Here is a 23,170-nt window from a genome sequence, read left to right as displayed (position 1 = left end):
AAATAAATACAAAATAATAACTAATAATAAAATACTAAATTAAAGTATTTATTTTCTTTTGGTTATTTTTTGTACTTACTAAAAGGCTTGAAACAAACAACAAAATAATAAAACCAAAACATGTAACAATACCTGAACTAATAAAATGTATTTTAATACTGACATACAAAAAAGTTATTATTTTTTATGTTTATTTTTTTACTTACTAAAAGGAATTGTAATAATGTCTCCTGAAAAATAAAAACAACAACAAAACAAAACATCAAATAAAATAATATTGAGCAAATTACTTGAATTTCACTCTTTTCACCAAAAGCTGAAGAAATATAGTGTGCACATTGTATGGACTACTTCTATTATACATTTCTGATTTTTATTTATTTTTTTATTTTAGAAGCTGTGCAGCTTCTGGCCCCCATTCACATTCACTGAGTGAAAAAGAGCAGCTCAGACATTGTGCTAAACATCTCTTTTTGTGTTCTACAGAAGAAAGAAAGAAAGTGAGTGAGTCAGTTTTGGAGAACTATTCTATTAACCAAGCCCACAGTGTCCTTAAAAAGATGCTCACGCACATAGGAAAAAATAAATGTTTTTTTGCTTATTCACCTGACAGTGTGAGCATTATTATAGACTACAGCTATATTTCTTGAAAATAATTTTGTGGAGTGATTATATAAGCATTGGAATAGTGAGTGTGTGTGGCAAAAATCCTTTCAAGGCCAAAATTTTGAGGCTGGATTTACGACGTGCCACTAGAGGGATTAACTGGCTGTCGCTCATGTTTATTTATTCAAATATTTGTTTTGGTTCAAGGCTTTTTATTTTTTTGCGCAAATATGCCGTGTGATGGATTTAAAGTGTGTGAAGACTGTACGGATTTCAACATCTCCACTCCGCTGGGACGCAGACCGAGGGAAACGCTGATGAACGTTTTTGACTGTGTTTTGGATTACTCAGGCTGAATGATTCACTTCAGGGCCTTGTCTTGTCACCGAATGAGCAACTGGGCCACAGATTGGCTCTCCAGGGGGTGCCGGCATGTTTCGAATTATTGCATGGGCGTGAGGAGCATTTTATTTGTCTATCAGGTGGTATTGGGGGTGAACCCTTAAATCTGACAAATTGCTGAAAATTGCAGACATGCACTCATTCCTGTTTGGACGCTCTTGGCACATCTGGTTGTGATCTCGGCACAAAAGCTCCTCTGCAGAAGCCCCCCTAAACCCCACAGCTCATTGCCATACTCCCCCCTCATGCCCCTTACCTTCGAGAGAAGAAAGAAGATGCTCTCCGTTTTCTCACCATTTTGAGGTGGGGGGTTCGTGCCTCGTCGATGTGATGTTTGCAGATGTTCCACATTGAGCATTCCTCTACGTTCTTCTCAGCTTGCGAGCAGTGGGTTTTAATTGAGAACTTGGGAGACTAATGAAGCACCGTGACACCGCTGCGCATTTCAAAGGGTCTCTGAATCTGGCAGCTGTAAACGATGCAGATAAATAGATACATTTTCTTGTGCTAAGCCCATACACAAATGATTAGTTGCCTACTTCAAAAGCGCCACGTTGGGGGGCTCAGAATGCATTCCATGGCCGATTGGGTATTAGGCTTTACCGGATGTGCTAGTTTGCTTAATTTTCTGCACTCCTACAGCTCGTATACTGTAGCTTTTAAGAGTGAACTACCCTTATGCATAGATAATGACTTTTTAAGTGCAGTTGGAATTAAACAAAGATGCTTAATAGTGGTTTCGTAGGGTTTTTCTTAAGTTTCCATGGAGACAGTTTAGGTTTAATAGACTGTTCTTTTAAGTAATTGAAAAACCACCAAACCACAGCAACTCATATGGTGGAATTATACTAATTGTTGATATATTATTAAAATGAATTAATATAAATTCAATTAAATGTATTGTTTTCATAAATAATTAATAGAAAATCTACCACAGCTCTTGTCTAATAACACCAAGAGCCAGAGAGGCTCTTCTAGCTTCACATTGTTTAGCTAAATCTTTCGAACATAGCTGCTGAGTTCCTGAGCTCTCAAATTCCTTCTTTCTCAGTTTCCTGCCCTGGAACCAGCTGACCCCCTAACAGATCCCACCAACAACCCCCTCCCGACTGAGCCCGTTTGAAAAATTATGATGTCACCACTGCTTTGTTTTCCTTAATTTTTGCACTTCCATTGCTTTTAAATATTAACAGGTGCTGCGGGGTCCGTTTTCCCAGCCGTCTTGGAACCTATCACATCTGCTTCAGACTGTGCCTTTGTGTCTTTGTTAACATGCATTTGAGTTTCTTCTACACACAGTTTGATACATAAGCCAGACATTAATGCCTTTGGCCCATGCTTTGTTGCCTAAGCATTTAGATCAGATTCTTTGGGGGTGGTTGTATATGGTTTCCTTTAGAATAAAGCAGATCAGCCTATTAAATAGCGCTTTTTTTCTCTCAACATTGTAGGGATGGATGGATGGATGGATGGATGGATGGATGGATGGATGGATGGATGGATGGATGGATGGATGGATGGATGGATGGATGGATGGATGGATGGATGGATGGATGGATGGATGGATGGATGGATGGATGGATGGATGGATGGATGGATGGATGGATGGATGGATGGATGGATGGATGGATGGATGGATGGATGGATGGATGGATGGATGGATGGATGGATGGATGGATGGATGGATGGATGGAAGACAGACAGACAGACAGACAGACAGACAGACAGACAGACAGACAGACAGACAGACAGACAGACAGACAGACAGACAGACAGATAGATAGATAGATAGACAGACAGACAGACAGACAGACAGACAGACAGACAGACAGACAGACAGACAGACAGACAGACAGACAGACAGACAGACAGACAGACAGACAGATAGATAGATAGATAGATAGATAGATAGATAGATAGATAGATAGACAGACAGACAGACAGACAGACAGACAGTGGGTAGATTACTTACAAACTGTAGTCCGTAATCTATTGGATTACACATACAATATGTGACCCTGGACCACAAAACCAGTCATAAGGGTCAATAAATACGCTGAATAAATTCCATTGGTGTATGGTTTGTTAGGATAGGACAATATTTGGCTGAGATATAACTATTTCAAAATCTGGAATCTGAGAGTGCAAGAAAATCAAAATATTGAGAAAATCACCTTTAAAGTTGTCCAAATGAAGTTCTTAGAAATGCATATTACTAATCAAAAATTAAGTTTTGATATATTTACAGTAGAAAATTTACAAAATATCTTCAAGGAACATGATCTTTACTTACTATCCTAATGATTTTTGCCATAAAAGAAAAAATTATCATTTTGACCCATACAATGTATTGTTGGCTATTGCTACAAATATACCCCTGCTGGTTTTGTGGTCCAGGGTCACATATTAGGTAATGTAATCAGACTACTTTTTGATTGCGTTTGGATTACTTTTGACCTTCCTGTAAAAAAATCTATTCCTTTTTTGTTATCAACATCATGAATTGAATTGAACATTACAGTAGGGTTTCCCAATCTGAGGTTCATGAATGAACTGCAGGGGGATTGTGTGATGACGAAAAGCAAATAATTAATTAAATAATTAATTGATACACAGACAGACAGACCAACACATTCTCACTCCCAACTCGTAACATATTGATGCTTGGTCAGGCCCTTTAGTGTCATTTTTCGACGTGCAGGGTCCTCCATTGCTTTAAATAAGAAACCCTTGGCGTCAGTATGCCAACGCGAAAGGCACTGGGTATTTTGTCGTCATGATTAAATTATATATTGGGTGATAGTATTGTCATCATTGAATATACGTCGGGGTGTGATTTTTCTATGTAAACAGTCACAAGTTTTATTTACATTACACTATTTACACATTTATGAGCACGTAACCCAACCCCTGCCCCTAAACCTACCATTTGTCAATAAAACACAGACAGATACAGCAACAGTCATCATTTATTCAAAAAATATTAATATTCCAAGTCTTCTGAGGCAAAGTGATTGATTTGTGAGAGGAATAGACGCAGTCGCCATCTCCGTCTGTCGTAAACCTCAGTCTGTGTGCAAATTAAAAAAATGCCGCCATAAGAAGCCTTACATCAGCCTTGGTTGTGAAATGCCATTGGCTCTTGTGTGTCTCGTGACCGATTGCGTCATTCTACGGGACTATCTTTTTGAATGAGATGTGAGCTCATTAACGGAGCGGGATCATTTTCAGCAATTAAAAACTTATGTATTACTCTCTTCTTCACATGAAGATATTCAACCTGGTCTCATGGCATAAGATATCGTATGACTTCAGAAGACTTGGAATGCAACAACACTTGTTTGTAATGCTTTTATACTGCTTTTTATGGTTAGTTTTTGCAATAAATACCTGTGACTGTACTTTTATTTGCCTAAAATTATTTATATTTTTTACAAATGCATGCAAACCATTAAATTAAAACAAACAACTGAAAACAATGGAGGACCCTGCACGTTGGCAAGTGACGCTAAAAGGATACCCCTGTGAGTCGAAAAATAACCTTAAGCATCAAAAAGCGACACCATGGGGTCCTGACCAAGCGTCAATATGTGACGAGTGGGGAGTGAGAATGGACAGACAGACAGATACATAGATAGATACACACACAAAGAGTAGGTTTTTGATTACTTTCCATTTAATGGGAGGTCATATCTATTGAAGCCACTAAGGAATTATCATACTGTTGTAAAATCCAACTAATAAACTTTGGAAACCATGTTGGGGGGCTTGAATCGTTCTGCTTTAATAAACTTAAAAGCGCAGAATTCAAAAAGCACTGAAAAGACATGAAGTACAAAACTGCTGGATGGGCTCCAGGGGGGGTTACAAGCCAGAAGAGACATATAAGGCATTAACTAGAATTGTTATGAACGCTTTGCTCTGCAGCTGTCCCCTAGCCTTACACAAAGCAGAAAGAACATGATACAAATTTCCAGTCACATCGTGGGACGGAGCGCATAGCTATAACAATAGCAATTCTGTTCTCCGAAAAAGCCGTGCCCACTCCCACCCCATCCCTCAAGGTTCACCCTACACCTGCTGCATGCAGTGAGGGCGAAGAACAGCTGGGGGCAAGTTGGGTGTGCATGTGTGTGAATGCATATGTTTGCGCTGATGTATGTGCATGTGTTACGCTTTCCGCGTACGTTTTTCTGTTATTGCGCGTAGGCATACCCGCGTGGAGACTGGCATGGAGCGCTTGCTGTCGCCACAGAGGCTTTGGTCGGATGGATTCTTCTCATACAGAGAGATATGGAAAAAATGTGTAGCGAGTGAGAGATTACGTGGCTCCTAGAAGCTTCTCCATCCAATAGAATCTCAAATCCAATGGTGCCACGATGCTGCAGAATAGGCCCCTTTGGTCTGTAGAAATGTAATGCATTGTTGCTATAACATGCTTCAATTTGGTCATTGAATTCAGCAATGGATAAGAGCGCTTGAGTCTGTTTTTGTGCACAAGAACATATGCATGAGACCAAGGATTACTTGTTGAAATAGCAATGGATCAACTCAGAGACAACACTGGCTTGATTTGTAATCACTGCCATTTGAATGAATGGCCTGAGCAGCTGTCTGTTTGAACAGCTGCTTGTACAATAAACTATTTTAAAGAAACAAAAAAGAATTTGGACAAAGTTAAAACCTTTTAAAAGTTGGACAAAGTTAAAAACAGTGATGCAATTTTACTGTAAACTACAAGTTTATAGTAGCACATATTTGCATATTTGAGATTTTTTAATAAGAACTTTGTTTCATCTGATCTTTTAATTTTTTTTTGCAATACTTAGTTTTGAGAAATAAGTAGATAACAGAAATAATTCAAAGAGTAATCTAAAACAAAACTTCAATAGACTCCAAAATGTATTTGGACACTTAAACCAGGGTTAAAAATGTGTTCATGTCTTTCCTGTATAACAAAGCATCAAGGCAATCATTATTATAATTTTTAAAATAAAATTAGTTTTAATAGCTTTTCTTTCTACTTTATAATGAAATTAACTGAACCAACACTGAATTGATTAACTCTGTCTACTGTTTTCTATAGAGATGCTTTACAGGTGAAATTTAATTTGTTGCAACTTTTTTTTTTTTTTTAATTTTTAGGTGTGACTTAAGTGTCTATATAGTTTTTGGAGCTGCTATACATTTGCTGTAAGACTCTGGTCTTAATACAGACTGCACTGTGTGGATGACCATTGTAGAATATGGGACGCTGGCCAAAGACGACATATGCTGTCAAATCCCTTGAATCTGTATAATTGTGTATGTGTGTGTGCATGCTATAGTGTGTTCGAGATTTTTCGTCTTTTTTTCCTACCCGCCCTTCTCCCATATGTAGGAATTAGCGAACATTGCTTAACTACAAACCGACCCTAATCAAAGTGCCGATTCTTTAAAAAGACAGCTGTTGTCATGTGCTTTAATTCACAGCTATCTCCCTTTGTCAAGCGAAGCTGGACACAGTTGTCTGGTAGAGACAGATAGGGAACAGGGGTTAACAGACTTCTCTCAGTGAAATAGTCTTTTACCCATCCATGCCACATGCCCATCAGTCACAAAAATCAGAGGTAAGTTCCATTTCATCTTTCTGCTGTTCGCTTTGGGACTAGCAATGCCATTATTCATGTCATTTGATACTTACTGACCCTCGGTTGTTAAAAGTACTACAGTAAAGCTGGTTTGCCTGCTGCTGTTTTGTGGTTTTAAGCCTTACATTTCTCTATTATGCATTTTTGAGTTTAGAAAACAAACACTTTGAATGTAGAAGAGTACAGTCCGTTTTGACTCATTGTAGAGGAATCTGAAAGATGCCATAGTCAGACAATGGAGTTTCTTTCTTTCGTATAGTTTATGCTATACTTATAAGAAGTTCATTAAACTACAACTAACTCCTTTGTCTCAATATTGCAACATCAAAAATATGTTAGAAATATGGTCTTCTGTTAATTCCTGTGATCTAAGAGCCATAACCTTACTGATTTTTGATCACAGGAAAAGTAAAAACTGATTTTTTGAAGAATTGTACATTAATTGTGAGCATATTATATATATATAGAGAGAGAGAGAGAGAGAGAGAGAGAGAGTTTTGCAAATGTTTATCGAATTTTCAGTATAATGAAACAAGGATTAATGCTGTCAAGCTTCAAGGCATCAAAATGTATCATAAAAGTAGTCCATATGACATGTGATATATATTACAGGTCTTCTATGATAACTTGTGTGCAGAACAGATTTAAATTTTTTGCAATTATTTGGTTTCCAATGGTTTATAGCCCAATGGATGAGACAATTAACAGTGAATAAGAAGAGCAAACTTTGTGAGTGGACGAGGGACAGAGCTGCTATCCAATGAGATGATGCTGGTCAGGGTGTAAAACTCTGGCACTTCAGACAATTGAAAAACCATTGGCAGAAAGTAAAATTCTCTAAAGATGACTAGTAAACTCGGGCTGATATAGGCTTTGTTAAACTCTATTGAACGTATTGTGTTCCTATGGCTTGAGCGCGGCCTGGCTGGACTTGGAGGTCTGGGAGCGGGAGTCACGTTTGAGTCCACGGATTTATTTGGTCATAGAATGCTCCTACAGCTGAGAGGTTTGAAATGAGAGCCTGAGCAGGTGTTGTTGTGGGAGGGAGGGAGAGAGAGCGGGAGAACTTTAGGAGTTTTCATTGCTTCTCTCTTGCGTTCTTCCCTTCTCACATCAGTTATTGTGCCGTGTACTTCAGCAAAAATGTTTGAAAAGACAACATGCCCCTTTTTGTAATTCTAACAGCATCAAATATTTGGACGTTGTTTCTACTTTTAACGGGGGGGGGGGGGGGGGGGGGGGGTGTTCAGTCCACATGTCATTTGACTGCGGTAACAAAACTTTTACAGTAAATTATGAGGTTCCACTATTTACGTTTACACCCACTGGATTGATGGCTCAATTGGATTGAAAATCATTTATGCAAACACCTTAATCGGAATTCAATTTCAATAGGATTTACAAAATTATGCATGTAAATTTCCTCAATCAGATTCAATAATACTTTGCACAAAACAAGCAACTCTTTTGCCATATTTGACAGATTTCTTTTTAATTTCGTAAAACATTTACTCTCAAACTGTTTAATTTTGTTTGAAAAGGAAATTAAAGGAATTAAAGGAAATTTGAGCTGATGAAAGTCAATGCATTCAACTACCAGATATAGTTCACATAGACAGAGTGTTTTTTTTTTGTCCATACAAAAATCAGTGGGGTCCACCAGTTTTTATTGTATGGACATAAACCTTACAAACTATACCATCAAAAATTCTCCACAAACAGAACGCATATCAGACCACACCTAACACCCAAACTTGTTTGGGTTAGATAAAACATCTTGAGTGGAGTCAACTTGAAATGTTTTACGCCATATATGTTCCTGTTAATCGGAAACCTAAAGTTCAACAACAAAGTCTCTTGAATTCACCAATTGTCAGGTATGGATGGCAGCAGCTCAGCATTGATCCCACAGATTGCCTTTAGCCTTTCTTAGAGAGGAGATCTAAGGCTTCTCCTCATTCTGCCTTTATTTCCACTATCTTTCTTCACCAAACTGAGAAGACCCCATGACCCTGAATCTAAGGTTACTTGTGTGTTTATCTTTTTAGCTTGACATAGCTTGACACTATGTCAACAGCATCTCTTGAGTAGAAGGAAACAGCTCTAAGGGGTAGTGAAGAAAAAAGGATTCTGTGTTTGCAAACGAATTACCTGTACGAATTACCAGACAGTGCTAGCATCTAAAATTAGAAGTAAATGCCTAATATTTTCAGTCTATCAAATCTATTAAGCCAACAAAGTCAGTTCATAGAATCTCTGTCCAAATGCAACAACTTTTTCAAATGCAATTGAATGCACTTCAAGTGCAATTATTACAAATTAATACCTAACAACTCTCAGGGAGAAAGCAATCTACTTAGGACCCACAAAGACCTTCTCTTTTCGTACCCCCTAGAGTTCAGTTGGGCATCAATCAAGGCAGTTAAGTGGGATCCTTGAGCAGAGATGGTATCAGTGGCAGCCTCTTACAGGCACACACTTCTGTCCCTGTTATCTATGGTAATTGCTCTGAGTCTCTGTCACCAGTGAAGCAAATCTCTCATCTCTGACTCAAATGTGCTACTAAGAAAAGTTAAATTTTAGCTCTGTAGTGTGGGTAAACACATTTTAAGTTCTCATTTCTCATTTCACTATTGCACGTAAGGACACTTTACTCAACGTCTGTGGATGGCTAGATCAGGGCTTCTCAACTGGTGGTTCACTGACTTGTTCTGGACAGCAAAGAAAAAAAAAAAAAAAAAAAACACAAAAGTCCAACCAAGCCATAATATATTTTTTATATACAACAAGATAAAGCAATGTTCAATAAATGTTACTATATTTTATATATAATATGTATTATATATTATATATTATTACAGTATTTGATGCCCGGTGTTCAGTCTGTGTAAAGAAGCAAAGGCAGTGGCGTTTTTATACAATTAATATTTTTATTTAATTATTTTTTTTATCATTTCTGTTTAGCTTTTTAGCTCAGTTTTAGTACTTCAACTTATTTTATTTCAGTTAGCTGCCAAGGCAACATTTTTAATTTTTGTTAAGTTTAAGATTTTGCATCTAATATTTATATTTTATTTTTATTTAAATTACCGAAAACTTTCACTTTTGTTACCGATAACAGCACTGGTTGAGAACCACTGGGCAAGACCTGTCAGTGGCCCAATATTCCAGTGCCCTCCTTACTGAAATGTGATGGGCCTAATAACAAAAACAAGCAGCACGGTGTGAAGCTGCTGCCACAGAGTGAGCACCTTAATGAGGACCATATGGGGCTGCCCAGACATACTGTCAGTGGAAACCCAATTCCTCTTCCTCTTTTTCTTCCCTCTCCTACTCTCCTTCAGTCACTTCTCTGCTTCTCTGTCTCTCAATCTTGTGTCCACCTTTGAATTTATAGGACAAAGCTTCAGCCGAGTTTTCTTAAAGCTGAATCATGTTAAAAACTTTCTCCTATCCCAGCTTAATATGCAGAAACAACTGTTAGTTTGTCTGTTCATTCCCCCGAAGAGTGTAAACATCCTTTGGTGTTATAAAAACATTGTTTGAACATCCAGACCAGCCTGACAACAGCAACAGCAGCTCAACAAATGGCATGGGTTTGAGGTGTTGCCAAGCTGTCTGTTTAACCAATGACAGATGAGGAGAGTCATCAGGAAACCTGCTTGAAAACAATCATTATTTCCACTATTCAGTTCAGGTTTTTTGGTCTCTTACTTGGTGTAATGGTTCATATCATTCAATTTCACTTCTTTTTCTTTACTTGCACTGAGTAGGAGTTCTGGGCTTTTAGCAAATGGCCTTCTTCTCTTTTCTTCCCAATACTTCATCTCACTCTCTGTCAAAAAATGTAGTCTCTTTATTTCTCTGGTTTCTCAAATGGAGACTCTCCGTCCCCTCTCACTGGCCTGGCATTCAGTCCTACCATGAAGCGGATGGCTAATTTTACCAGACTGACCTCATTCCACTATTGTATAAGAACAAGTGAGTCAGTGTCAGGAGAAATGTACTGGCTTATCCCTTCGTTTCAGTTCCTTTCTCTTCTCTTTCTCGTTTTTCTTTCTGTCTTTTTCTTCATTTTTTTTTTTTACCTGATTCATCTCTGTAATTGACTCGCTCCCTTCTTGTTTCGACCAGAGGAATATGTATATTCGCTGGGTCATGCAATGTAATATGCTCACAAACGTGGGGGAAAGAAAGAACCCTTTCTCCGCCCATCAGCCTTGTCAAGTCGTCTACTGGCATGAGGTGCTTGTAAGGGGCTCACTGATCCATCCACCTGAGTGAATGAGGTATTTGCTTCAGTGGCCAGATTCTGAATCATGCCTCTGTAGTATCAATACCACTATAGACCTGAGACAGGAATGACTTTATGGGGGCAGCCAGCTCTCCAGTAGTAGTACTTAGGTAATTACTATTACTATTGACTACATTAATGCACATATTGTTGTGAGGGAGAATGAAATGTAATTTTAAGTCAAACTTCAAGTGATCAACCAATGTGTGATGATACAAGGACACAATATGATCATATATCTATCTTTTAGTGCTGTCAAACGATTAATCGTGATTAATCACATCCAAAATAAAAGTTTTTGTTTACATAATAAATGTGTGTGTACTGTGTATATTTATTATGAATACATAAATACACACACATGCATGTATATATTTAAGAAAAATATGCTACGTTTATATATTAAATATATTTATATATGACAAATTATGTTAATATAAATATATGCATGTAAATACATGTAAATATTTTAAAAATATATGCTGTATGTGTGTGTATTTATATATACATAATAAATAGACACAATACACACATTATGTAAACAAAAACTTTTATTTTGGATACGATTAGTCGCGATTAATCGTTTGACAGGACTAATATCTATCTATAGCTATATCTATATCTATATATATGTGTGTGTGTGTATAGTAATTATGTAATATCAAATGTCGTTTATTACATATATTATAAAAAAGTAACAAACATGTTTAAGGACCCTGATGTGTATACAAATATTATGTATATAAATTAATGTGTATATTTTGTGTTTACTCCAAGGCTACAGTCTCAATGGACCCACAAAATCATTTCAAACGGTAAGCAATATATTGTTATTTTCCCATAATCACAATGTAACCTCATATAGCATCAACTGCAAACATGATCAAACCATAAACCAGCTCAAAGTAGTTCAACAAACCATGATATAAGACTGGAGGATGTAGGATTAGCATGCTGAAGCCCATAATAAAATTGAACCCCCCAGGCTAGGCTGAACTATTTTCATTTCTTTAGTTTCCCTCTGCTTATTACATAGACTAGAATAAGCTTTGTAGAAATTCAGCTGCTCAAAGCGAGGCAAGTGATTGACGACAGTTTGTTTTGGGACATTTAATTTATCGCTTAAACCAATGTATCTTTCAAAATATATATATTTTCTACAATTAAAATGTAGTTTACACAGAAAACAAGTTAAAATGTACGGAAGTTCTAAGCGGCCATGCATTATTATAATTTTTCTGTCTTGTTTTCTTGTGATCTCGACATAACGAAATTTGTTTTGTCGTTATCACGACTTAATTTTCTCGTGATCTCGACATAACGAAATTTATTTTGTCCTTATCACGACTTAATTTTCTCGTGATCTCGACATAACGAAAGTTGTTTTGTCTTTATCACGACTTAATTTTCTCGTGATCTCGACATAACGAAATTTGTTTTGTCCTTATCACGACTTAATTTTCTCGTGATCTCGACATAACGAAAGTTGTTTTGTCTTTATCACGACTTAATTTTCTCGTGATCTCGACATAACGAAAGTTGTTTTGTCCTTATCACGACTTAATTTTCTCGTGATCTCGACATAACGAAAGTTGTTTTGTCTTTATCACGACTTAATTTTCTCGTGATCTCGACATAACGAAAGTTGTTTTGTCCTTATCACGACTTAATTTTCTCGTGATCTCGACATAACGAAAGTTGCTTTGTCCTTATCACGACTTAATTTTCTCGTGATCTCGACATAACGAAAGTTGCTTTGTCCTTATCACGACTTAATTTTCTCGTGATCTCGACATAACGAAAGTTGTTTTGTGGTTATCTGGACATAACGAAAGTTGTTGATCTCAAGGTAAAAAATGTTTTCTCACGACGTAATTGTAGCTATCGTGAGAAAATCAGGGTCGCTATATTGTCTTCGACGATAAAGTTGCAGACCCGACAGCCTCCTTCTCAAGTGTCGAACACTTATGTGTAAGTCGTCAATCACTGACAGACACAGAGCTAAAATGGCCGAGTATGAATATGCATGAAAAGTATTCTATCATGGATCAATGTAGTCGGTCACACACACAACACCTTCAATATTTGGGATGGTACTTATACCATATTTTTATTTTTATTATTTCAGTTTGAGTGAGTCCCTGATCAAAGTAAAAGCGAATACGATCATCCATGATGCTGCGATGATGCTGCTTCTATAGCATTTTCTCATGCCGAATACACAGAGAAAATTAAATCGTGATAACAACAAAACAACTTTCGTTATGTCGAGATCACGAGAAAATTAAGTCGTGATAACGACAAAACAACTTTCGTTATGTCGAGATCACGAGAAAATTAAGTCGTGATAACGACAAAACAACTTTCGTTATGTCGAGATCACGAGAAAATTAAGTCGTGATAACGACAAAACAACTTTCGTTATGTCGAGATCACGAGAAAATTAAGTCGTGATAACGACAAAACAAATTTCGTTATGTCGAGATCACGAGAAAATTAAGTCCTGATCACGAGAAAACAAGACAGAAAAATTATAATAATGCATGGCCGCTTAGAACTTCCGTAAAAACGTTATAGCAGGCATGCCAACAATTAATGTAATGTAAATGTTACACAATGTCACACATGTTACACAACATGTAAATGTAATGTAAATGTTACACAATGTTACACAACATGTAAATGTAATGTAAATGTAATAATAGTTGACTGACTCTCGACTCTCGTAATGAAAAATGAACAAAACGACATTCATGTAACCTAAAAACGTTCTTTTATAGACAGAATCGTTCATTATGTGCATACTTTTGCACTGCATTACTCATATAAAGACGTGACTGAGCACTTGTTCATGGAAAGGGCTGGCGAATAGAAGCTCCTCCCATGCGATGCTTTTCAGCACATTTCCTTTGAATGACAGTGGCTGGGCAAGGGAATGAAAAAGTTGTGATTTCTCGCAGCCTCAACGCAGAGGAGCAGCAGTTGTACAACTGCAATCAAACTGAATGGATTGGCATGGGGAGAAGCGGCACTCTCAACCTGGCTAAGCGGCAGCTTTGGGACTGGATTTGTCTTTTAGTGGTTTCTATATGCCTGTTGCTCCGACCAGGTAAATAGTTTTGCTCTTATTATTCGCTTTTATGTGCATAAACACATCCCAAAGCGAGAGCTAATGGGGAAACTTTAGAAGTTGGTCAATCAAAATCTCTAAAAAATATTTCTTTAAACGTGCTAAGTTACTTAATGCAATTGCACAATCGCTCATATGAATGTAACTTACTTTCCAAATTATACGCATTTAGTTCTTCTGTAGGCCAGAGTTGTGCTGCTAACTCGCTAGCAAATCAGCACCGTGTTTACTAAAAGATTTAACGTTAACCCCAACATATTTCTTTAAACGTTTGCAATGATAACCAAATGTTATACTTAACTTACCTTCTGAAATGATGTTTGAAGTCAATCCTCAGTATTTGCCGTTCTTTAAGCGTATTGCTTAGTTTAGTCCGATATTTTATTAGTTTGGCAAAACTTACGCTAACCTGGCTAGCTTCTCGCCGTGTCGCTGTTTGAAGTTGTTTAACTTACTTCGAAAGACCGTGACTGTGTTCAGGAAGAAAGTGTGCCTTAAAGAGTAATAAATAGTCATTTGTGAAAAGCAGCAATCAACTATGGGTTATTTACACACGCGTTGTAACGTTACGCCTCTCTGAAAAGCACGCGCGGGATGATTTTTGTTTGTTTCGAAGTTTTAATTGTTAATTAGCTAGATGTAAAAATCGGTTTGGTACAGGTGCATGCTCTGAGTACGATTGAAAATGTGTTTTTGTTTTTTCCCTACATAATGATAATTATTTATTTGATGTTAACGTTACCTAATTCATTAGCTATAACTCTTAATGTAGTAATATTTAACAGTAGCCGTGTATAAAGTTAAATGATAATAATAATAATACACTAACTTATTAGACAGCTTTGAATATAAATCCATTTTAAACTCAGTTTAGGAATTCACTAAATATACATACAGTGTGAGAAAAGCCAAATCAGATACTCCAGCTGATCAGAACTGTTAATGTTTTTCATAACGTATCACTAAATGCATACTGACAGACCACTGTTTTACCATGTTTTTACCATGACCAATGCATCCAGTCCAGCAGAAAAAAATATATATGGTCACTCACCTCACACCAGTGCTGTGTCTCACACATTTGTTTATTAGGCCTAGTCAAAAACTCCAGTCTCATCACAGAGATATTGTATTCATTTCCGCAGAGTTGTAAAATATGCATCATTAATCTAGAGCAGTTTATGTAAAATGGTATGTTATTCTAGAAAAGTAGGCTACATATTTAATTCATTGTCCGTGTTAATAATATGGGATTAATAAGTTAATTTACCAGTGAACACCACTGTTTCCATGCTATTGTGCAATATTTTTAGTAATTACTCATACACTACTCTGAAGTCATGGAAATTCATTGGTCAAAATGTGTGGAAACGCTGGAGAATACAATTACTATGTGCTAGCAGTGGGAGTTTTTCATATTTTTACTAATGCTAGCCAAATTCCATCCCATTTGTTATTGTTGGGCCTGTATTCAAAGCAGTTGAAAGTCATCATATCAAATGAAGCTGTAACTATTTTCACACTTTTGTTAGACCATAACCGTAAAACACTAAAAGGAATCTTTTCAGATGCCATGCTGACTCGAGAGCAGCCAATGAATATGTCAGAATGACAAAATACAGCAGTTGTGTAGTTGTTAAACAAGTTTATTCTATAGATTGATAGCTAGAAGCCATCCAAGGCTAAGAACTTTAATCATGAACGTCTCCATCACCAACCAACCATCAAATTGTGGTTCTCTCACAGTTTTAAATGCATCTCATTAATGCCTAATTCTTCTTGATTCTCAACAGTGTGCTGCCAAAAATGTCGAATCCAGCGCTGTAATGCAGAGTACGTGGCTTCATTCTCACCCTCCGGTGGCTTGCAAGAGGAGGTGCTTACAGATGTGGACTACTGCATTGCTCTGAGGGCCTACTCGTTGTGTACGCGTCGCACAGCTCATGGCTGTAGAGGGGACTTGGTGTACCACTCCGCTGTATTCCGTATTAAAGAGCTCTTTGCACAGCACAACTGCTCCAGCGATGGCCCAACGTCGTCGGCCAAAGCACCCAGCACTTCCAAGCCACCAGTGGTGGACGTCTGCAACTATGAAAGCAGGGTGCTCGCCTCGGGCCCAGCGGCCCAACAGAAAAAGTACGGACATTGTGGATTATTCGGTGATCCTCACTTGCGGACTTTTCGGGATGAGTTCCAGACATGTAGGGTTGAAGGAGCCTGGCCGCTCATCCACAACCGATACCTTTCGGTTCAAGTCACAAATGTACCGGTAGTTGAAGGCTCCAGTGCTACAGCAACCAACAAGGTTAGTTGTGCAAATGGCTTTTTCTTAACTTCCTGTAAGTGTGACCTGTTCCAAATTGTACTGGTCCTTTTAGTAATGCAGAGTAACCACGTACGGGTGGTTTTATGAAATTGGGCAAAAGTTGTTTTGAAGCCTTGTCGTCAGTGCAAGTGTTGAAAATGTGAAAAAGCAATCATTTACTCAACCACATGTTGTTCCAAACATATATGACTGACATTTTGAATATGAAGAAGATATTCTGAAGAATTATTCAGCTTTTTGTCCATACAGTGAGTCAGTGGGGTCCAAACCAACATTTGAATCCTATGACTTTGTAAAGACAAAAACACCGAATGTTTTTTCCAATAATCTCTTCTTGCTTTACAGAAGAAAGTAAGTTGGTTTTGGACCCCATTAACTTTCATTGCATGGACAAAATGGTGAAAAAAATTTCAAAATATATTCACTTGTGCTTTGCAGAAGAATGAAAGCCACATAGGTTTTTAGACGACATGAGGATATTTTGGGTGATTTTTTTTCTTTCATACTTCACAAACCTGTTTGGAAAAGTATATTAATTTATCATAATATAATATCAAAATAGATTACCAAATAAATGTGACTGAAAAATGTGACAGGATTTTGGGGAAAAATGGGCCATGTTTTATGTTCTCGCATGGTCCAAAGAAACCATTCAAACCAAAAGCTTGAGAGAGACAGACAGTCAGCCCAAACAATGATGTCATTAGGGGGACTTTTTTTTTCTCTCTCTTCTATTAAGGGACGTGGATTTAGACTGTTGAGCTGTGGCGACAATGCAGGACCAAAAGACTATAATAGAATCCCCCAGCTGTTTCTCAAAGAGTGGGGGAGACACAAAAAGAAGGAATGGAAAATAAATTATTCCGACTCTGGTTACGGTCGATTAGTTTCTGGAAGGTGAACAGACATGAAGTATGACTGTAACATGGGAATGACGATATCTGTGCATTTTTTCAAAGGAGGGAAAGTAATCTAATACCAGAGAACATAAAACTTGTCATTTTAATAAACTTTCAGGGGACCACTGACTTTAACATGAAAAGTGTTTATGAGAATAATTGTTTAAAGATCTTTAAGGATTTCTCATTAATTTATCCATTGGCTCAAGAGCTAATGATATGTTTCGAAATTGACAAAACATTGCATCAGTGCTATATCTTTAGCTTTAAATGTAGTGGACATTCTTGGATTAATCATGTAGAACATGACCTAATTCTACTGGCAGCTGATGGTTTACAGCTCCGTAACTTGATCAGAGTTTTATAGAAATCTGCCATTGGATGTTCCATTGATTAGTCATCGAGTTTGGTTTAGATTAGATACTAGCAGATTGTCCATTTGATTTTTTTCTCTGGTCCTCTACTGCCATCATGTGGTTACACCTGTTATTCATGTTTTCCCTCAAGCTCTTGGTCTATGGTACTAGCAAGCTCTCTTCCAGTGTTATTTTAGTATTATATACTATTATAGTTTTTATTCATACTTTGAATTTGCTGTTTTGCTATGTGCTTTTGTCATTTTTAATAGTTTAAAAATATTAGGTTACACTTTATTTTAAGGTGTCCTTGTTACACTGGTTACATGCATGTACTATTATAGTAACAAAAGATTATGCATAATTACATGCAAGTAATCCTTGGCCAAACCCTAATCCTAACCATAGAGTAAGTACATGTAGTTAATTAATATTACTCTGTACTTAAATGTATAATTACATTGATTGTAGCAAGGACACCTTAAAATAAAGTGTAACCAAGTATTACTATTGTATTTAGGTTTATTTTTGATTTCTGTTTTAGTTCCATTTAGTAATTTTATTGCTTCGCCATAAACTTATTTCAGTTATTTGCCAACATTTCATATTTTTGATATTTTTTTTTTTTTTCAAGGTTATTTAAATTAACGAAAAGTGTTTATTTTCTTATCCACATTACATTATTTTCCTCATCATATGTAGTTTATATATTTGGCCTTTTCACCATTTTATACTGTAAATGGTACAATAAATAATTTGTCTGTCCACCATCAATAGGTCAAAAAGCTGCACAGTGTGAGTCAATTTCATCCAGCCAGAACATTTTTGATGTTTATTTGAATAATGTGATGCAGGATTTTGGACCAGTGAGGTCAATGTTGGTTAAAATGCTTCTGTTTGTCTCTTGTTGGTTTGTTTTTCCGTACTTGGTTCAGTGTTGTTATTGTTAACTAAAAAAATGCTTTTTGTTAATTATAATACTACTGAAATAAAACATAAAGATACAAAACTGGAAATGTTGCTTTGGCAGGTAACTAAAATAAGTTTAAGTCGAAGTACTAAAACTGAAAAAAAAAAGTAAAACAAAAACAAAAAAAAGCTAATTCAGAAAATGAAATATTATAATAGTATATAAATAATACTAAAACACTACTGACCTAGTGGTTAGGACACATTCCAACATATAGTTTTCGAAGCAAAAATCAGGCTGCGCAAAAACACAATGTTGAAACAATCCTCCAGTCAATTGAAAGCAATTTCATGTATTGATTTTCAGTGTGAGCTATTACTCACCATTTCCTGTTTGATCTTCCCTGTAGATAACCATCATCTTCAAGTCCTACCATGACTGCACCGAGCAGAAGGTGTACCAGGCCACCACCGAGGACCTGCCGTCGGCGTTCCAGGATGGCACGCGAAGCGGTGGGAAAGGAGAGAGTCTGTGGATCGTGGAGGGTAGTGGAGGTCTAGGTATACGGCAAGTGAAGGTCCACGCTCGCTACCTAGGCACATCCATCATTGTGCGGCAGGTCGGCCGCTACCTGACTTTCGCCATCCGCATGCCCGAGGACTTAGCCGAGGAGAACGGCGGCCTGCAGCTGTGTCTGCACGGCTGTCCACGTAGTGAGGTCATCAAAGCTCATGTGCTCAACCGGCAGCAAAACCGGCTTATGGGCAGCTGGTACGGGGAGGACGATGGCGGCGAGCTACAGCCAGGCCTCTCATCACACGTGGACATGTTGGAACGTGCGACCACAAAGTGTCGAGAGATGCTGCAGGTGGAGGACGTTTATTTCCAGTCATGCGTGTTCGATCTTCTCACGACAGGAGATCCGGAGTTCTCCATGGCTGCGTATGGTGCCCTGGAGGACCTTAAGGCACTTCCGCCAAGCACTCTGAAACAAAGTTCACCCAGGACTCCACAAATTTATAGTAGAGGAACAATAGTTACACCTTCTGTTTTCGCAGCTCTGGTTCTTATGCTGCTGTTGAACTGAAGGAGCTGGTCTAGACGCCAGCTTGAGGATGGATACCCACCAGCCAGACTGTTCTTCAACCATGAAACCCTCCTGGAAAAACAATCAAAATGACTTCAAACTGTCGGCGAGTGAGAGACAGATCCGAACGGACTCATTTCCATTTAAACATGCAGTGTTTCACTCTTCAAACGGATAATGACAGAACATTTTCCGAATGTGAAATCGACAATCGCTCGAATCTGGAAAAGATGAAGGCAGCTAATCTGCTTATCTGCTAGTTTATCATCGATTAAAGAATGGAAACTCTACTACAGATGTGACATTATTGGATGAAATTATTGTAAAAGACACATAGGATGTCCTCACATCTTCCTGAATCACACAAGTTTGGTGCACTTCAAACTTTCTACTATAAGAAAATATGTTATCTACACGGGATCCAACAACTACATGAAATGCTACCTATCCATATATTTTTGGGTCTGGGTCCATACAACCACACATTAAGCTACAGTCATGGTAGGAAAAGACTTCTTCAAGCTGCTCTGCTTATTAAGGAGGAAACAAAACAAATTCTTTATATAATAATATATTGAAAGAGTGTATATATGTTTTATATTCACTTGTGTATAGATGTTAATGTTTTAAATGTGATGTTTTGAAGCAGTTTCATCTAGTTAGATTTTTTTTAGTTTGTATAAAACAACTAATATTTACTGTATTGTGTAATTTGTTGTTTTCCATATTAAAAAAAAATGAGTTGTGACAATCTCAAGTCTTTTTTTCCCCTGACTTCTGACGCATTCCACTCCATAGAGGGTGCTATAGAGTTGCAAGTTTGAATAACTCCACTTTTTTTTTTTAAACACTTTATTTCCTTACACCAGCAATAAAGTGTTGCAGGAACTTGTTGGAGTAATACCAGAATGTCTTTTTAGCTGCAGATATGTAAACGATAATGTACAGTTAGCCATTTGCTATAGCAAAATATACCTGACAAGGTTATTAGTGCCTCACTTATTGCGCCGCTTCTTGCCAAATAAATAAATAATTTGACATGAAAAAATAATTCAAGGCAAAATTACCCTTGTTATATGGGAAGAAAAAGCAGCAAACTAATGCGAGAGCTTGATACTAGCATAGAAAAATCGTACAAAATAGATTGCTTACGATGGTTATCAGACCGCTGAATGGCTCGATTGACCAACAAGTGCCAACCAATCAGAATCAAGATTTCAACAATTCAGCAGTATAAGCAAAGCCACTAGAAGGCAAGCCTGCAACCATTAGCCAAAAAAGCTCAACGGCTAAAGCTAACACTTCCGGTCTGGCAGTACGTGGGAAAGGAGACCTGAGGACGTTTTTTTTTTTAATGACTGTCAATGGAGGAGAGGCTTCACTACGCTGAATAAACAGCTTTTAAGGCTTATTTAATGAATTGATAGCCTATCTGCTAATCTTCAACGTTTTATGCTAAGCAATACTTTTGAATTTAACTATTTTTAGAGTTTACCACGAAAAAAAAATGCTGTTTTATAAGAGAAGTCACTGACTTTTTGCGACAGGTGAAATTCAGTTTACGGCTCTTCCCATTCCTATGATATCTGTAAAGGCGATTGAGTGTATATAGATAATATACATAGATTCCTCATTAGCGACTGTTTCTATCATAGAAATATGTATGTAGATGCCTCATTAGCGACTATTTCTATGGGCCGCTATATGTAAGCCGTCCACCATATTATAGCAGTAAACTTGACGTCATTCACCATAGTAATCACTGACTATTCAAAAGACGCCACAATCATGCACAGAACAGCTCAATGGCTCTGTGCGAATCTACAGTATGGTGAATGACGTCAAGTGGACCGTTCCAAGATGGCAGCCGCATCTATGGTCGAATAGGGCGTCTATATAAGGCACATCCGAGTTAGCCGTTATGCTTTCTCCAATTGTAAGTAATACAGATCCTCTCATCTCCCTATAGTAAGACAATCTCTGGTATGGGCATAATTATAAAACAGATAGTTCTGGTCCTTGATTCTCATTGGTTGATCTGCGTTCAAAGCTGTTGTAAATGACTCTACAAACATACACCTTTGTTTCTGGCTGTATCTGAAATCGCCCCTATACCCTCATTCACTATTCCCTACATTAGTCCACTCATACAGTTCACTTGAAGGAGAGAATGAAAACGAGTGAGTGAATTCGGACACTGAGTGCACCGGAAGGACTGCCACGTTTGCATAGGTTGCTTGCTGTTTAATAATCATTTGAAACGGGCAGCTCCAGTAGTAAGATTAAAGATTTATCTTGAACGCTGTCAGATTATGTGTAAGCCCTAGTTAAACAATTTAATAGTCAAGTTACAACAAATTTGTACCTGTGTTGTATTATGCTGTGGACGAGCGCTTTTAAAATGAATGAATGGATGATTCACTGCAAGCGCCATCTTCTGGCGAGATGTGGGAATTAATTCGGCTCACGACTCTCACAGTGCATTATGGGTTATCTCTAGCCGTTGAGTGTACATCGGTTGTACACTCGTTTTTGTGGTGCATTGTGGGATTGAATGAGTGCCCTCGAGAACATTCACTATGGTTTTGGGCACCACTAAAAATGGCTGTCCCCTAGGACAGGGGACAATTTCGGATACAGCCTATGTCTATGTGTTGATTGGCAACCACTTTGTTGCAACCACAACCGTTTCTGAGGAACTACATTGTTTGGTGGAAGAATAATGATTGTATTAATAATCATTACACTTTATTTGCTCTGATTTATTTGGTGAAACTATGTATATGGAATAACATAGCCCCATGAAGCCGTGGTTTACAGTGAATTTATAACAGCATAGGTGGTTTTAGGCACGACGTGAAGCGGACTGTTAACTGTTATACAAATTTACTGTAAACCAAGGCTTCTTTGGGCTTATTGCTTTACTAGTACACTTTAAATAGCGTTTGCCATTTTCAGTTGATATACAGATTTACAATTTACAACACAAACTGAACAACACAGAATCAAGGACTGACCGGTTAGCCATGAAAGCAGTTGACGTTTGCCCTTCACTTTTTCCAGCAATGGCGTTTCTGGGCCCATTGCTCATATTCCTGTTTCCGTGATGTTAAGGACCCCTCAGGCCTCGGGTGGAAACTGGTATGAAATAACGGGGGTCGCGTGACAGAGATTAAAATGTCGTCAGTTTAACCACATTCATCATGCTAAACTAAGCATTTTCCAATGCTGCCCTTCTCTTGTACTTTGCAGCTCTCGGCACTCCATCACTCTCAAGTTTTAACTGCGTCCGATGTGAGGAGAAATCATCTTGTACATATAGTGCAGGCCTGTAGTTAACCTGCTGACAGCTATATGCTTCTGTTATTCCAGTACAGCACCTGGTTTTATTGTTTTTATATCGCATTTTATTCGTTTTGTCTCATTACCGTCTTCCCGTGTTCCAGTCATTTAATTACTGTGCTCTTCATAGATCTACTCTGTTCTAGATACGGTATAATGAGGTATATAAACAAATGTATATAAAAAAG

At 37.6% G+C, this 23,170-nt stretch overlaps 1 protein-coding gene across 1 annotated transcript; it reads left to right on the top strand.

Moving 5' to 3' along the window:
• The first annotated feature begins 6,509 nt into the window (after window positions 1–6,509).
• On the top strand, window positions 6,510–20,389 carry LOC306874786 (repulsive guidance molecule B-like). Its single transcript, XM_079425031.1, has 5 exons — window positions 6,510–6,617; window positions 11,710–11,747; window positions 13,893–14,041; window positions 15,856–16,367; window positions 18,963–20,389. Exons 1-5 carry the CDS (start codon window positions 6,585–6,587, stop codon window positions 19,638–19,640), a joined length of 1,410 nt encoding a protein of 469 aa, XP_079281157.1. The 5' UTR covers window positions 6,510–6,584; the 3' UTR covers window positions 19,641–20,389.
• The last annotated feature ends 2,781 nt before the right edge of the window (window positions 20,390–23,170 follow it).

The sequence above is a fragment of the Barbus barbus genome (genome assembly GCF_936440315.1).
Source record: "Barbus barbus genome assembly, chromosome: 9".
NCBI lineage: Eukaryota > Metazoa > Chordata > Actinopteri > Cypriniformes > Cyprinidae > Barbus > Barbus barbus.
This window is presented reverse-complemented; position numbering and strand designations above follow the sequence as displayed.